The 18,485-nt window shown below is 33.7% G+C and overlaps 1 protein-coding gene across 2 annotated transcripts in view; it reads left to right on the plus strand.

The window, feature by feature from the left end:
* The window catches only part of LOC106463006 (branched-chain-amino-acid aminotransferase, cytosolic-like), a 38,227-nt gene that overhangs the window by 13,493 nt on the left and 6,249 nt on the right, over nucleotides 1–18,485 (plus strand). For both annotated transcript variants that reach the window (XM_013922973.2, XM_022390408.1), the window contains exons 2-7: nucleotides 3,481–3,540; nucleotides 7,248–7,454; nucleotides 7,850–7,960; nucleotides 16,994–17,113; nucleotides 17,407–17,567; nucleotides 18,156–18,298. In XM_013922973.2, coding sequence (XP_013778427.1) covers nucleotides 3,481–3,540; nucleotides 7,248–7,454; nucleotides 7,850–7,960; nucleotides 16,994–17,113; nucleotides 17,407–17,567; nucleotides 18,156–18,298 — 802 coding nt within the window. The remainder of the gene's footprint in view (nucleotides 1–3,480; nucleotides 3,541–7,247; nucleotides 7,455–7,849; nucleotides 7,961–16,993; nucleotides 17,114–17,406; nucleotides 17,568–18,155; nucleotides 18,299–18,485) is intronic.

An 18,485-nucleotide genomic window follows, 5' to 3' on the forward strand; every position in this document is an offset into this window, starting at 1 on the left:
ATGACAAAGTTGGACTTTTGGCCATTTAACTTTCCTGTCGCATAGACACTGTGTGCTTTCCATTTTACACTTAACTGTTGGGACTTTCACGATGGGGATAGTGGGCGTCCCTCAGCACCAACCGCTACTGGTTTCCCGAAGTTGTCTTATTGGCAGTATTCTTCTTACACTGGTTCTTCATATGTCCTTGCTCTCCACAGTTCCAACAACCTTTCTGTTTAGCAGCCTTTCCTGCCGTGGCATCTTCTCTGTGTTGAAGTTTCCGGCATTGAGCTCTCTTGTGCCCAGGTTTGTTACAGTGCCAGCAAAGTCCCTCAAACATCTCTGAAAGCTGACCTTTTCTGGACTTGAATCCTGATGACTGTACCAACCTTGGTACTTCTGCACTGGACTTCAAAAGCTCTGGCCATTGCATCCTGCATAGTAGAGGGGGTGTGCTTGCTTTGCTTGTATCTTCACTTGTGGACCATCCAGGGCATCTACAAACTGATCCCTCAGCAACAGCTTGAGGTCATTGGGTGGTCATAGAAAGTAAATCATTCGTTAATGTATTTAATTCACTTTGAAATTTACTAATCTTTTCCATTTGTACTTCATGCTGATGTTGTACTCTTTCCTTGTTTTTCTTGCTATTGTTGCTGACTTTTCTGTACTTTTTGTAGACTTTCTTCCTGTTTCCTTTCTTGTTCCAGTTGTCACTGGTGCTGGTTTTCTTGCCACTGCTGTAGTCTCTCCTTGTTTCTTTTCCTTCTCATCCAACCACTGCTGTAGTCTCTATTCTTGTTTATTTTCTCGTTTCTTTTGCTGTTCTTGTATTATCTGCCATCAAATCTGCTAAGTTGTAGTTTGATTTGCCACTTCTCATTGCAATCTTTTTTTTTTTCTATCCCACTCTCTGACAACAATTTGTTACACATCTGCTTGTTTGTTAATTTCTGGTATAAATTCTTTCAGAGGAACTTCAGTGATACAAGTCCTTTCTTGATTAAATCAGTTTATTCTTTCTCAATACAAACTTTTAGCACACAGTAATTCCACAGTTAGTACGTTTCTCGTCACTTTAAACTTAACTTTTATAATACATGCTATAAATCAGTGATTCACAATCACTAACTTCTCTCTACGAGTGCAAAACATACAATAGCTTGAAACAGATTCGTAAATTAACATGACTAGTGTTCGCTTTATCAAAGCCCTGTCTGGACAAATATATTACAGCATCCAAAAGTTTGGCAAGATACCTCCCTATTTTCTACCACAGACTGCTGCTGTGCAACAGTTTTGCTGGAAATGGCATGTTTTGAACTACATTGAAAGTTTTCCCAAAGTGAAGCAGCAGCTTTACAAGCTTCGGTATTTGCATGGGCTGTCAATTTACATTTTTCTGTTTTCTGAATCTAGTAACTACAAAGCATGGTTCTACAGAACCACTTTTTTTTTTAGCAAAATGGTGGCAACAGAAACATTATGCAACATCCACTTTAATGCTGTACTCTACTTATGGAAACTAACTACACCATTTGCTGCAGAAAGAGCTATTCTGACAACCACTTTCCGTTGGTGGCAGTGTAAACAGAGTAGGTTGGTTTGGCCCATCTATTTTCATTCCTAGGTTCTGGAGGACCAATACTGACTGAGCTGCATTGTAAGATATTCTGTATTAGGGTAACCAAAAAAAAAAAAAAAAACTTTGCTTGGTTCCCTATAGTAGGCCTACATGTTTAAAAATGGCTATCTACTACTGGTACACTAAGTTTTAAAAATATTAAATAAATTCATTGCATTTAAGACATTGTGTACAAATCTGATTTTTACTTATTTAAACTAAATAGAAACATCTGTGTAGAAAAAATCCATACAAGAAACTTCGGGAATAAACCTTTTTTTGAAGGTGGTGCTACATTTCAGTATCTGTTTTAGAATACGTGCATTTATTTAAGTTACAATTACCATATCAAGCAGTGGAACGCAATTTTATCTGAGACCGTAGTACTAAAATGCTGTAACCCAAAATGTTGGTCACATAAAAACACTGACATCATAATAATGATCAGACCCTTTGCAATGTATTATACTTAAGGTGAATATTTGCATGGATATATTATAACAAACTCTGTAATAACGTTATCAGTCGGCTATATAGGAAGACAATTCTCACATTCTGGAGTTTCATATTGAAAAAAGATTAATGATGTGCTTTTACCATGACAGCACTACCACTGAGGTTTTTATAATGGAAACTATGCTACAGGGCTGTTTTCAAGATGCACAACCATAATAGAGCATGAATGAACTGAATTAACGCATGGACTTTAACTCCAAGTTTGGACCCCTAAATCATTTTAGTATAATTTATTCAATCTCTGTAGAAAACATCTTTTTGCCCAATAGCTTAATATATACAATATACTTAACACCCAACTCTTTTATTCCATCAATATGTGATGTTTTATGGATGAAATTTAAGTTGGTTGCTTGGATACCGTAAAGTAATATATTTTAAAAGTAAATGAAATTTGCAAGTTCTGGCTTGACAGCTAAGAAGTGTTTATCAAAACAACCAAGCTTCTACAGCTTGTCTGTACAACCTCCTACAGAAATGCTGAAATACAACGGAGTAAGGAATTTTGCTTTAATCCATTCTGTAACTTTTTAAGCTTCAATCAACATTAAAGAACAAAAAGGAATATAACATACACTCACTCGCAGTACAAAATCCCTCTTAAACACAAGTGAAAGTTAAAACAAAAATGATTAAACATTGGTAAAATATTAATGTTAATGACTGCTACAAACTAAGATAATGGTATCTTATCAACAAGCATTATAACCAACTCTGTATATTGTTAGGATGTTGGATTTAATTTTCAATCTGTATGACATCTTATGTGCACATGAGCTAAATGTAAAGGTCCAGTATCACAGGTGTTATCTTTATAAATGCTAGATTAATGGAAAAATTCTTAAATATAGGTTGTATAATGTCAACTATAAATGCTGATAGGATAAATTGTATGCATAACAACTCTTGGTATAATAATTCTGATACAGTTAACATTATTCTACCAATGATTTATTGGATAACTTGAAAAATAGTGTTTTGAAATTTAGTTTTTTTAGTGGTTAAAAGCATAATGTGGCATCAGTTTCTTTTTCCTAACACAATTGCTATTTTATTTCACAATGGTTCCTTGACTTACTGTGTTAACAGTGTCTTTTGCTGTAAAGATGTACATGTTATATTATGAAGATTTCAATTAACTTGTGCATAGTTATAGGCTATCATAAATTAAACGTTTGTAGATTGATATTCAGACCACTTGTGTAACAGATACTTTGATCTTTCTTTATTAGAAAAGGGTGAAAGTATAGTGCTTAAAATAAATAATTCTACAATGTATACAATACTTCCTATTTTGCATAGGAAAGGATGTATACTACACAAAATTGATAAAAATATTTGTTTTTTCTCTTTTGCAGGGTTGCAAAGTGTTGAAGCTCCACAGCAGATGTTTCTCTACACCATTGGACTCTTTCAAGGTTGGCAAATATGTGCAATAAAGTCATTTCATATTATTGTTATTCATTCATATTTTGGTTATATTGTGACTTTTCTTCCCAAGAGTGAAAAGATAGGTTACAGGATAACAGACTTCAAGATATCACAATCATTCTGTAAGTGAGCTTGCAAGAAATACTGTACACAAGTGTACATTCACAATAAACAATCAATTTCACAAATATAGTGTATGTATATTTACTTGTCTCAACAGATTGTTGCTCATAATAGACTTTAGAAGCAAGTTTCTCCTATACCTACTTAATTGAGGTCTTTTACATAAACATGCCTGTGACATCATACTAGTTTAGAGCTATTGACAGTAACCCCCCCACCTCACCCCACACACATGCATGCACAGTAACTTTAAAATGGCAGAAAACATGCAATATGCCTGTTTTACTACACTTTTACTCACTAACTTAAGAAGTTTGTTCTCAAGCTGATCTTAAACTTTAAAGCCAAGTAACTTTACAAACTTGCATACAGTTATCCTGTTTATGTCTGCTAAGTGAAATGTAGAGATTTTATGCAGTAAAATATTCCAACTTATTAATGGAAAAGATTGCTTTTAAGGAATGACTATTAAATGTTAAAATTTTTAAGGTGAATAATCCAACAGCGTTCTCTTTGTTTTTTTTGTACAATACATACAGAAATATCAGTAAGCAATAGTTATATCATAGTAATAATATAAAACAAACTTTTTAGTATTGGCATCACAATTCCTGACACAATAACAGACCTTTCAAAAACTCTTATGCCTAAGCAAAGAAAAGTACAAAATACAAGGTAAATCCTTAAAGAAATAATACTTGAACAACAGTTAAACAAATACCCTAATATTTGCAATGTACATGCTAAAAGATTCCAGAACAAAACTACCTTTTAACACTACAGAATAAACTGGCATATTTTACATTAAACAAAACAACAATAAAAAAAACCATTGATAAAGAAATGGATCCCTTAACAGTGGAATAGTATGTTATAAAAGCAAAACACTAAATATTAGTCAATTTGAATTTTGCAGCAAAGCAAAATGAGAATGGAAAATTAACTAAAATAACAAACTAATGCATACTAAGCAAATCTATTTTTAAACATGTATTAAATTCCAAAAAAAGATTCAAATATAGCAATATAATACTAACAGAATGGACCTTATCCAGTACTATGCTAATGCATCAGCCCAGATTGTGCCCAAGTATTGACTACTGAAAAAGCCTTATTCCACCTGGTGAAGTAGTCTTACTATGAACATGTAAATAAAAAAACGTGTTTCATCTATGGGAGTGTACCAGTGATAACCAGAGCTAACTTCTGTAAAAATGAAAAAAAAAAACAAAAAAAACTAATTTTTTGCTGGAATTTACTTGTTTAGATCAACATTTTCTCTGATTGTACAGTGTACACAATTGTTAACACCATGTTGAACATCTTGACTCAAGTGCTTACAGTAGAATCAATGAATGTTGATACAAATGCAGATAACACCTTGGTATCCTTCAGTCTTTATTATGGAAGGTCTGGAGAATCCCATTTCTTAACTCTGCAGTCCACTGTTCCCAAGTCCATTCTGGCTTACATCACTACTTCTATGGAACATCAATTCATCAGTTGCAGAGACAAATTTGACCAATAAGTTTTGAAGTACATTCATCCCAAAGGTCCCAATACAAGAACCATGGTTGGCAATAACTACCATCATGCTATTAGTGGTAACATCTAAAAGAAGCCAGAGACTTTCTTCTCCATTCACATCACCATTTGGGAGAATGAATTTGGTATCAGCTGGCTGAAGGGAGGAAGGGTTTTACTAGAAGTGTGATATATAGTAAAATCTAATATTTCAAGCCACTCCTGTATCAACCAGGAATATACCAAGCTCCCCCAAACTAACCACCAAACATTAGCTGACTGCAATCCTTTTCCAAATTGGTGGTTATTAGTTTTTCAGATCTTTAATGGAAGCATTTACCACTTGCTGCTGGCTCACCTGCAGCAAAGTATGAAAGTTCATTTTAGTTACCCAACATACCATAGGCAAAGCAAATGCTCTGCTTCTCATTTCCAGGACTACATCCATGCAGAGGTGTCACTGGCATAGGCTGCATCATAGAAAACCCTTTAAGACCAGTGCTCATTCACTGAATGCCAGAGTGATTTTTGCTGCAGCACTGGGAGTGTGTGTGTGTTAATTAACCCTCAGCAGGGGTTAAGCTCAGAACAACAAATATCCGGGTAAAAGAATCTGAGGTAATGGCCACTGCAGCTGCCTCTGCAGGTTTCTTTCTCTCCTGCAATTGGTTTAAAGTAAACTTTATACCATGATTCTTTTTCACAGAGATGGATCTGTATAAAGACAACTTATTAGCCAATCTGATTGCACCAGGTGGTGGTAGCTCTCCTTCCCGAACCATTGGCTGAAAAAACGTCATAGAGCTTAGCAGTATCACAAAATCCTACTTCTAAGCAGACTTCTCCTAGACCCAAGAGTTTTCTTGTATAACTGTTTCCCTTCAGTGACAGACTTCTCCTTAGTCATAAGCCCTTTTACTCCTAGAAAGTTCCACTTCCTTGAATAAAATAAGCCTTTTAAAACTTGATATAAAAACCTGAGCAGGAATCAATACACATCAGCAGGAAATGGGAAAACTGCAATAAAATATCCTGTGGTCAAGATACCAAACATTTCTCCTTCCTACCTGTCCTAAGGTATCCTCAGGTAAAAACCCATTAAGATAGGTCTGCAGAATAACAGGAGATTGTTCAAGATATTTGTCACAATGTTATTATGTATTACCTGAGTTCATAATAAATTATCTGATCTATCTTTATTAAGTTCACAGACACTGTGTATGTGTATTTACTTTCCATGGTGGATGGTTACCTTTACTGGAGACTTGCTCAGTTGAAGTATTGTGCCAGAATGAATAAGCATCACATTACTTAGCTAACTTGGTAATGTAAAAGTTACCTAGATCTAACTTGCATTACCCACTCGTCCAGGACCATATTAAGGGTGGGGCAGAAGGAGCAGCTGTACGAGGGCCCTGACCACTTGGAGGTTTCCCAATGAAAAGAAATTTTGAAATTTTTATGCATTGTATGCACATGTATTTATAAGAGGAGAGGGAGACCCCTACTCATTGAAACATAAAGGAGGTCGTAAAGTCTAGATATCACTTGAGTGCCAGTGGAAAAGAAGACTGTGTAACTAAATACAACCTTAGAGCTATTATTTTTCATCCTACAATAAGTTACAAAGAAAGATGAATGACACACAACAAGAGGCAGTATAGCAAAAAGAACTTGTTAACCAACTATTGTGGTAAAACTACACAAATACACACTAATATGTGTGTGTGTGTCTATATATAGACACGCATACACAGAGCTGCACCAATAAAGTTCCCATATTGAACCGCGATAAAAAAAAAACAAAAAAAACTAATAATAATAATAATGGTAATACATGGTATACATATATACCACAATATTTGATATGATTGAATTAATATTCAAAATTTATATGCAATGAAATGAGTTTCATTCTATTAATAAATAATGTTAAGTGTTGGATACTTTTGAATAATGAATAATTTTTTTGAAATTTAGGTTTTGAAAGGTTTTTTTTCTTCTGCACATTCAACTAAATGATTAGTTTATTGAATGCATTTTGTAGTTTGCAGACCTTGAAATTATTAAAGCCAAACCTTCGGAGATGAGTACCAAGCCTGATAGTAATCACCTAATCTTTGGAAGACACTTTAGTGACCACATGCTGGAGGTAGAATGGACAGCTGCAGGAGGTTGGAGAGTTCCTCGAATCTGTCCCGTTCATAACCTGTCTCTACACCCTGGTGCAAAGGTCTTGCACTATGCTCAAGAGGTGGGTTCATGTAATATTATAAGCAATTGAAAATTATACAAGACACATCATTTAGAGCTAAATAATTGCACCACAAAAAATTGAGTGTGTGTGTGGATAATGAATGAAAGGGCAGACATTAGTTGTGAAAAAATATAAGATACAAATTAGTGGAACCATAGTTTCTGTGTGTGTGCTAGAAATTGATCACAGCACCTACTAGAACTTTAAAAGATTACTTCGTTGACAAAGTAGCTGATTATTTGTAAATGCAGGATATTTCTTATAAATATTTACATGCTGTGTTTTACAATATGACATTTGTAAATCTTTATCCACCTCACTCTTATCTCATAAATAGTAATAGTTATGAGAGTTTCTGCCAACTCTGTCTTGTTTTTTAAAATTATTTTCAGCTGTTTGAAGGCATGAAAGCTTTCAGAGGGGAGGACAACAAGATTAGGTTATTCCGACCAGATCTTAATATGAAAAGAATGAGAACTTCGGCAGAGAGATGCAGTTTTCCAGTAAGTACCAATGCACTGAATTTATTCTTTATCTATATGTACAGAATTCTTAAAGGACCATTCGGTCCTTCAAAGCCTGAGAAAAGGTCAAAGCTTATAACCAGTCTTTATTATTCAGGAAGTTATTGATTCCCCCCTCCCTTTAAACTCGTGTAAAGTGCAGGCCTTTGCTACTGATGACAGCTACTCATTCTCTAAGGGAATTACTCTGTTACAAAAATAACTGGTCATAACTAAAACTTGTTTTTTACAAATATTAAAACTTGTATTTGCTCATGCTTTTTATCTTCAGAAGCAAGTTCAAACAAATCAGATGGCTTGATAATTTTGTAAGTTTCAATAAAATTTCTTCTTATCCTTCTTTTCTTAATACAATCTAAATTAAACGTCAACCTATCCACACAAGATAATCTTTCCATCTTTGGAATTATCCTTATTGTTTTCTGAACAAATAAGTGAATATCCTCTTTGAAATAAGATCAAAATTGTAGGTACTATTACAAAATAAAACTAATTGATAACTACAGGAGGTTTGTAAAGATATTTAAAAAAAAGTTCATAACTTAATTCTCCCAGTGCTACTGCCAAGACTGTTTTTGGAATGAGAAATATGTCACTAGTGTTGAATGCTAGGCTTAGATTAATAAGTAAGGTTAAGCAGACAGGCTTGTTGGACTTTTGGGATCAGTTCAATGGGTAAAGGAAGCTTTATAGAGTGAATGTTTTACACTTAGATAGGGCACCGACTGTATTTTTTGTAAGGGATATTAAGTCAGCTGTAAGAGCAGCTTTAAACTTTGGCTAGACATAAAAAATAAGATTTAAACTAAAGAGTAATGTAGGAAAAAGAATAGTAGTAGTTTTAAGGGTAAGCTAAATTGTTACTATGCATGTGATGCTAGAAATGTAAGAAATACTTTAGAACTCTAGTATAAATGGAGGACTTTGATATTATGGGAAAAAGTGAAACTTGGATAAGTGTGGGCAATTTTGATAAATGTCTTTGAAATACAAGGTTAAGGTTAGTATATAAAGATAGAGTACTAAGGAGAGGGGAAGTAATGGTTTTATATGTAAAATGTGAGTTAGACCATATTCAAAGATAATGGCAGGAGATTAAATCTATTTGGGTTTCTGTTAGATGATCTAAAGGGAGAAGATTTTTGGTTGGAATTTTTTACAGACCACTAGGTGAAACTGATGCATTTAATAAGAAAAAATACAATGAAACTAAGATTTAAGCAGTATTCCTCATCCTGAACTGTTGCTAGATAGACACAAGACTGAAAAAGATGGCTGCATTAATTCTGAGCTTGTAAGAAACAATTAGGAAGTTTAAAAAGTTATAAGGATACTGCCCCAGATAATACTTGCCTATGGGTTTTGAAGATGGTTAAGGCTTGGTTCTGTGAGTCACTTGCTAATATTTTTTGTAAGTGCTTTAATAGTGGGCTGGTTCCAGAAGACTGGAAGTGTACTAATGGTACTCTTCATTTCAAAAGAGGTAATAAAAATTGTCTAAGTAATTATAAGCTCATTAGTTTTGCACCAATGGTGGGAACGTTTTTGAGTCTGTTAAAAGATACTTTACATATTTTATTACAAAAATTATCTCTACGGGGGGTAGGGAATGATTTGGCTCATTTGGGAAAAAAGGTTGCTACACTTGGGATACCCTAGACCTTTGCTCTTTTTTCATTTACATCAATGACGTATATGAATAAATGCTGAAATTTGATGATATTAAGATAATGGGTGTTACAGGTAGTGAAGAGGATGCTTCTGCTTCATAAAAGGATTTGGAGTATTTTCTAAGTTGGGCAAATAAAAGCTAGGTGGCTTTTAATTATGATAACTGCAAGGTAATGCATGTAGAATATCCTAAATTTATTTGTAAATATAATTTGGATTGAAATAACCTCAACAGTGTTTTAGAAGAAAAAGATTTTGGTTTTCTGGTTGATCAGTCTCTTAATCAATGTGCTGTTGCTAGTGGTATGGCAAATAGGATTATAGTTTATAGAAATGCTCTAAAGAAGTTTGTTTCATTGTATAGATCACTGATTAGGCCTAACTTGAAGTATAATGTTCAGTCTTGGGCTTCTTACCTTATGCAAAACATTGAACTATTGGAAGGGTTTCAAAGGAGGATTGTTAGGAATTATACCCGAGATGGAAAGGTTGTAGTGAGAACAGGTTAAGATCTTTTAAACTATTTCCTCTTGAAGAAAAAAAGAGTTAGAGGGAAACAGGTGTTTAAGATTGTTAATTTAGAGAGTTGATGGTGTTGAAGCATTATCATTTTTTGTACTTAGTGAGGAGAGTGGTAAGAGTAGGAGGCACGCATATAAATTTTGACTGGGTAGGAGTCATCTTCAGCTAAACAGTTTTATTTTTCTAACAGCGTGATTGGCCTTTGAAATGGGTTGCCTTTGGATATGATGGATGCAGAAAATTTAAGGGAAAGACTGATAAATATTCATGTAATAAAGGCTGCTTTGAGTTTTTAAGGTTTAGGTTAGTAGATGCGACAGCCTAGACAGACCAACAAATCACTTGTCCTTGAATTTTGTTATGCTAAGGCATAATTAATGGTCTGTAAAAAGAGGTGATTACCTATTTTGACCTGTAATCCATAGACCTGAAATTCTATAAGCTTTCCTGCTAGCAACAAAGCACTGGCTTATCCACCAGCAGATGGGAACTAACTCACTAATATGACTGAAAAAAAAAAGGATTCTGGCACAGTAGTGCAAGCCTGATATATGACCTGATGATTATGGCACTTGGACTTCAATTTGTGGGTCATGGGATTGAAACCCACCATGGAACATGCTTGCCTTTTCTGCTGTTGGAGCATTATGTGATGGTCAATTTAACTACTTATGGGTAAAGAATAGCCCAAAAGTTGAAGGTGAGTGGTGTTGATCATCTTTCTTCTCTCTAGTCTATCACTTCAAAATTAGGGATTACTAACTCAAATAGCTCTCTAATAGCTTTGCATGAAATTGAAACAAATAGTGATATATTAAATGTCTGATTCAAATCATTATAAACACAAATGAATTACCTTGCATTTACTATAATTAAAGATTAGTTGCCAAATATTCGTACAGTTAACGAGTTAACCAGTCATTCTATAGTACCTCAACATCCTTAATACAGCTAGAAATATCCAAAAGTAATTTATTAATTATATCCTATCAATATTACTAACATAAATAAGAAAAAGCAAAGGCATATGCACTGACCCCTGAGGCACTCCACTAGTAATAAGGATCCAATTTGACTTGGAACTATAACCTTTTTTTGTCTCATTCTACAATCCAATTAACTTGTCCTTTCCAAACCTTCAATGATGTGATTTTCTTTGGTAATCTTTTGAGTGGCACCTTATCAAAAACATTTTAATATCTAAGTACACTAGAATTCTGCACCCAATCCATTGATCAGATAACCTTAACATACTTAAAAAAAGTTAACATATTAAGAAGTGATGATTTCCCTATAGGGACAATATATTAATTTTATGATATATTACACAAGAGGATTTTGCTAAGCTTCTTTTTATCGAACTTTTATAATTTTGACTATAGAGGTAAAACTGATTGGTTTAAAATTTCCATTGCAACTCCCTATAACTCTTTAAAATAGGTGTAGGATTAGCAAATTTCCAACCCTTGGGCATCTGCCTACTGTCTATTGGCTTATCAAAAATGAAACAAATGAAAAGCTTGTATATCTGATTTTGACCTCCATTAAAAACTGTGTGGTCTTATTGCTTTATTTTTAATCTCAATTTTTCTATATAACACCAAGGAATCCATATTGGATGATTCAGGCTGATCATGTTATTTTAGGGTCAGGAATATTACTAATACTTTCATAAAAATAGAACATTTAAAAGCTCAACCACTAGCATTCTTTAAGGGTCAAATACCCCTTTTAACATTTTTCTTATCTGAACGTACTTCAGAAAATCCTTGCTGTTAGTTTTAACATTATCAGTCAGTCTAATTTCTTAAAACTTGTGGTATTTATTCATAATTTTCTCCTTTTTGTATTTAGATTTAACCTAAAGTGACTTATTTCCCTGTTACTCTTTAATTTTTATGAATATGACTATCTTGAAATAAAAACAGTTTATTCTTAAATATTTCCAAACCCTGCCCAATCAAGTAGTAGGACATTAATAATCTGATCTCATTATATACAAAATTCTCACATCAACAGTCTGATAAGGTATCTTTTAAAAACTGCCAGTTAAAAATTTTCTACCCTTCAATCTCTTGACTACCATTTTTTTCTTCATACAAGAGCTAATCAACTAATCATTGGACGTATTAATAGATTGTTAAAACTAGCAGATTATTCTCATATGAGACTTGAATAGTTGGAATAATCCAAGAGTGATAATTGGAAACATTAATTTTAATTAGTTCATTATTTTCATGTTGTTAATCAATTTAATCATAGTATAAATTAATAATTATCTTACAAAATGTTAATCAGTGTAATTGAGGCTAATAGGTAATAGTTAATTGTCCATTTCTACTTCTTATCCAACAGCCCCCCAGTGGCACAGCAGTATGTCTGCAGAGTTATAACGCTAGAATCCGGGTTTTGATACCTGTGGTGGGCAGAGCACAGATAGCCCATTGTGTAGCTTTGTGCTTAATTACAAACAAACTTATCCAACATGCTACATTTCATTCTTTATATAAACAGCCAATTTACCACCTCTTTTAAAAAGTATCATTATTATGTAACTTACAACTTTAAATTTCAAAATAAGTTATATTATATTGATATGAAATATTGATATTTAAATTTTTCTTAAGATTCATTACTTTACAGGCATATCATGGGTTCTCAAACTTTTATAGTTATACAGAAATATTTCAGTTATTGATTATGTGGTTTCCACATTGTTGTGACAACATAGTCCAGAAAATTCATTAACTTTGTTTAATTCTAGTTGTTTCACACTTTGTTCTCTAGTAGGTAACATCTCCTCTACTGGATATTTCAGTATTGTATATGGAATCTGGGTTTAATGAGTTAGAACTGAAATATCCTTGGCTGGCTATTTATGATATTGGCTGAAAGTGACAACTGTTCACTAGACAAAGAAAGTGGGTTTACACTCTAAAATTGATCAGTTTTCCTTAGTTCCGAATTTCACTAGAAAATCAAACCAGAAGTGTTACTTTGAAGATGTGTGTATGTTTAGTTTTGCAAACATCAATCATGGTTAAGCATCAATTATCTAATGGAAAGAGATTGTCCCATGGCTTGCAAAGGTATTGAAGCTGTTTCAGTGATTTCAATCTATTAATACAATAGAGATCTTAGTTCTATCAAGTCACCTAGTTTATTCTACTCTTAAAGAGAAACAGTTAGCCATCCTGTCACCTACTACAAACACACTCTGTATTCTTGGGTGAATCTGTAGCTTTTGTAGATCTGGTACTTTTCCAGAGACTAAGGGGCCATTGCTACATTCTCGTGGTTATTGATTATTTCATGAAATGAGCCAACCCATATATTTTACCTGACAGGTTAGTGCAATCTATTGTAAACACTTTATCTGAAAATTGGATAACATGGTTTCGAGCACTGGAAGTGGTCCACACAGATTAGGGTGCTAACTTCAATAGCCAACTGTTCACTGAGTTGCACTAGATGTGATACTCTTACTTCACTTTATCACCCTCAGCCTGATGGTCTGGTAAAATGGGCAGTATAAACTACCAAACAGGTACTTGCAATGTTTATTAAGCTCAACAGAGCTAACTGTGACAACACTTATCATACATAAAAATGGCATACAGAGCAATGGAACAAGGATCATTTTTGGACAGCAAGTTTCACTCCTATATACATGATGTATGGCCATCCACCATGAGATGTCCCCCAGTTCCACCAAGAGTACTTAGAATGGTTGTAATTGATTATGGTCTATGCATATGTGTTTGCTAGACATCAACTCAGGAAGTCAGCACAAATACAGAAAAGGTGTTAGGACAAGACAGTGAAGGAATAAGTGTTCCAGTAATGTGACTGGGTGTGGTTGTGGTACATACCAACAGCATGGAAGTAACATGGATCTGGCTGGACTGATTAGTACCTGATATTCCACTGAGTTGGCTTTTTAATATGTGAGATGTAGTGGATGCAAGGTTTGTGGAACACATTAATAAACTGTGTCCATACGTTGTAGATGAACATTTGGTGCACTGGCTTGGCCAGGAGTCTGGAGAAGAGACCAACAAGTCAGGAGAAGATGAGGATGCTGAATTGAGTCTTTGAAGAGCTAGAATAGTCACTGGAACTGGAGACTGCTGCCAACCCTGACTGGTGTTTGATATACAGTTGTTGCCCCCCACCCAGTTGGTAGAGGTGGGATTGGCTGGTTGATGTTCACAACTAGGATGATGTTTGGGTTGGGCATCTAATGACTGAAAGAAAGTGACTCTTTCCTTAATATCCAAGCTATAGGTTAGAAAGGTCTGACAGAATGAATGCTTTACATGCATCAAATACTACTTGATCTGAAAAAGTTATGATTGTCAAATAGTTGGATTATTACTGACTGAAAGAGCATCATAACCCTTCACTTTCTGAGCGTCATAGTGAATCTTTTGCTGTGACACTTTGTTCAGTATTTTGGGAAAATCACCCTTAAAGTCTAATGAAGTGACAAGGAGTCTGTTGTTCATATTGCCTACTTCTTGATGAATTTTAGTGATCTTCATGGGAGATATGCATCTGTTATCAATAAGGGAATCTATTTATTTCTGAGTGTGTTATAATTCAGTAGTGACATAATCTTATTAAATTAACATTTAGTTCAGATTCATCCAAAGATAAACAGTAATTATTTTGTGAAACCTGAATTTATAAATTAGTTGGTTAGCTGCCTCTAGATGGCACAACTGTCACTACCAAGCTTAGCTTCAGCAGGTAAGATGAGGTAACTTGGAAGTTGCCAAAGCTGGCCATGTGATAGCAGGATTAAACTACTACAGTACTTAGTATAATGTAAACAAACATATGTGTGGTAGCACACACTTTTTTGGAAACATTACACTGAGTTCTTCATAAATTTTTAAACAAATTAAAACAACTGAAGCAACAACATAGAGATATAATTGTAAAAATAAGAGGCAAAGGAAGTGAGAAGTTCAAGAGAGCTTGGAAACAGATAACTTGATCTTGATGTTAATAATTAATAATTAGAAAGTTAATTGTGATAGAATAACCTGGAAGGTATTACTGGATAACACAGTGTGCCTGTGATTTTCATTAATGCTGAAAGAGAATGTTTCAATTTCAACACACATGATTGACAGGTTTGTGAAGTGCACAATGAAAGCAAGAGCTCATACTATAGCAGGAGAGAAAAAACAGTTTAAGTGAATGAAAGAACCTCAACTTTCCAGGACTGAAACCAGTGATGGGACCCATGGGACTTGTACAACTGTCACTGTCATTAAGGTCACATGAGACACTACACAAATGGTAAAGCTTGGGTCTCCCTATAAGGTTATTAAGGATTCGGTCACATTACAGCAGATCCCAGCATTGAAGTACCATAATCGGGAAATGGCTGCTGAATGGATTGAAGCGTGGGCCTTGTACAAGGAGCCAAAAGGAAGATCAGCTGTAACAAGGGTGCAGAAGTTGTTTTAGTGATTTCCTGTTGTTAGTACAATAGATTTGTAGTCTTTTTATAAATAAAGTTGTCTGTCCTCCTACTCTTAAAATGAAATACTCAGTCTGCCATTATTTTACAGACCCTCAATAGTTCTAGGCAAATGTTCTGCTATTGCACACCACATATTTATATGAAATATGGATGTATAAAGTATGGGCCTGATATGAACTAATGGTTAGGCCACTTGACTTGTAATCTGAACATGCTTGTCCTCTATGGTTGGTGACTGGGCCAGCCACCAGAGTGTAAAAATTCTTGACTTCCAAAAATACTGGCTAACTCGAAACTAATTGGGATTAAGGTAATTACGTGGAAGAAGATGAATGTATAAAGTTTACTGAAATTTGATTACATTACAGGAATTGCCTCATAAGTTGGACTGTAAGACTAAGCTTTCTGATAAATACACATTTTACTACAGATGTATTAATTCATGAAACAATTTGTTGTAATATTCCTTCATTTGTAGTTAATTATTTTTGTATATTGTACACCTTTTCTCTTTTTTTAATTGTACCATCTCTTGAGTTTGTTTATGCATGATGCCAGCTCACACCACCATAGAATTAATTCTAATATTATTCTCATAGTAACACAAAACTGACTGACACTGAAGCCTTTGTCACAGTATCTATGGCCATATGTAAATCATTATCAGTATGTAAATATGTTTATTGGGCATTTTTCAATAGCCAATAATCATCCCACATCAAAGTGTAATCTTATTTTGTGGTAACAAATAAGACAACTGAAGACTATGCCAAACACTCAAGGATGTGAAGATTTATATTGGATATTATTTGAAAAGTGATTGTACTTAACTGTTGTGAGTAATAATTAACTAGATTTTATGATAATTTATGAGGTTAAGTTTTCTCTTTGTGTCCTTTTTTTTTTCTAATGAGGTTATATTGTTGAGCTAGAAGTTTAAAATTTATTTATACAATTTGTAGAAGTCAAGGCCTAGCATTTTTAAATACATCATATATTTTAACTTGTGAATATTCCAATAAATGCTCTTGTTTTTCTTTTCAATAATCCTGTATTAAGTTTTCAGTTATTCTTAGTGTAAAATATAAGTTTTATTACAGTTTTAGTTTGAAAATGTAGTTTATTCATAGATGCATTAAGAGTAACTGGTTATTTTTATTATTTGAAACATTGCATATATTGTTATTGAATAATAGAATGATCCAGATAAAGTATTTTTACAAACTTAATACCTTACCATTAAGTTTATTAAATTGTTGGAATGTAATTAAAAATCCAGATTTTGTACTGCAATCATCAGTATATACATCGTTTTTCTTCAGGATTTTGATGGTAAAGAACTTATTAAATGTATAAGAAAACTGATTAGTTTGGACCAGGAATGGGTGCCTTATAGTTCTTCTTCTTCACTCTATATACGTCCTACATTTATTGGTATAGAGGTAAGATTCTACTTATTTTTCTTTACAAAGTTTGTATTACATATATGTGGAAATATGCATAAGATTTAAGTTTTTTATGATATATGTGGCATTCAACAAGGAATTCGAACATTATCCTTCTGGTAAAGTATATATATTTTAAATTATGAAGATTAATAGATATTTGGTGAGCTTGTGACAGAAAACTGAGCATCAGTGGTGTGCATTTATTTTCGGATTGTGAGGAATTTTGTATTGCCCTTACTGACTATAATATAAACTTTTCACTTTACACATTTGTTTTCTTATTCTAGCCTTCTCTTGGCGTAGCTGCAGCAAACAGAGCTCTTCTCTTTGTTATAACAGGCCCAGTTGGTCCATATTTTGCTACAGGAGTGAAGCCTGTCTCCTTGCTGGCAGACCCTAAATTTGTACGTGCATGGCCTGGAGGGGTTGGAGACAAGAAGATGGGATCGTAAGCATTATACTAACTCTTATTTGTGATAAATGTGTGTGTAGTGCTTTTATGTATTACAGTATTTATTCTCTTTTCATAGTTTTTGTTCTTCATGCAATACTGCAATTCAGCATCATATCTGAGGACTTGTACTGCTGAAAATCAAGTTTTGATACCTGCGGTGAGGTATAGCATAGATAGCTCAACTAAACTATAAACCATGAAACATTTTCTTGTATTTTTAGCAAATTTATCTAAGCTATAATATGCTTGTAATTGGCTATATTCTAGCAACAGTGGCTTAAATATTTTATGTAGGACATGATCTGTTTTTTGCGTTATTTTAGTAACCACACTTTATACCTTAAACATTTTCTGCATTTAACAATATCCTAACATTTGTCTTAGATCTATATTTAAGACCTTATATGTAATATATTTTAGCCATGTAAATATGGCTGAAAAATATATTTTTAAATATTATTTAAAATAATAATTAATAAATACTTCACCCTAGTAATTAAGGCTTATATGTAATTATTGTATTTTGTAGATTATGAAAATCTAACTTACTGTAATAAATTCCTTTCGATATTTCCATTTCAGAAATTATGGCCCAACAATTTACATCCAGAAACATGCAGAAAAAATGAATTTACAGCAAGTGTTGTGGATATTTGGAGAAGATCATCAGTTAACAGAAGTGGGAACAATGAACATATTTGTACTGTTAATAAATGAAAAAGGAGGTTAGTCTGAACCTTGCACAAAATTGTCAGTATATCTGGTTATTTCTCTGTGTGTGGTGTGTATATAAATTTTTCAGTCATATTCACATGAATTGATATATTTATAATTTAATTAATATGTATTAGATCTTCCTTTCGCTTCGTGGAGTTCGTTGATCCTTTGGGGCATCGTGAGAATCATCTCGTC

The sequence above is a fragment of the Limulus polyphemus genome, unplaced genomic scaffold (genome assembly GCF_000517525.1).
Source record: "Limulus polyphemus unplaced genomic scaffold, Limulus_polyphemus-2.1.2 Scaffold1299, whole genome shotgun sequence".
NCBI lineage: Eukaryota > Metazoa > Arthropoda > Merostomata > Xiphosura > Limulidae > Limulus > Limulus polyphemus.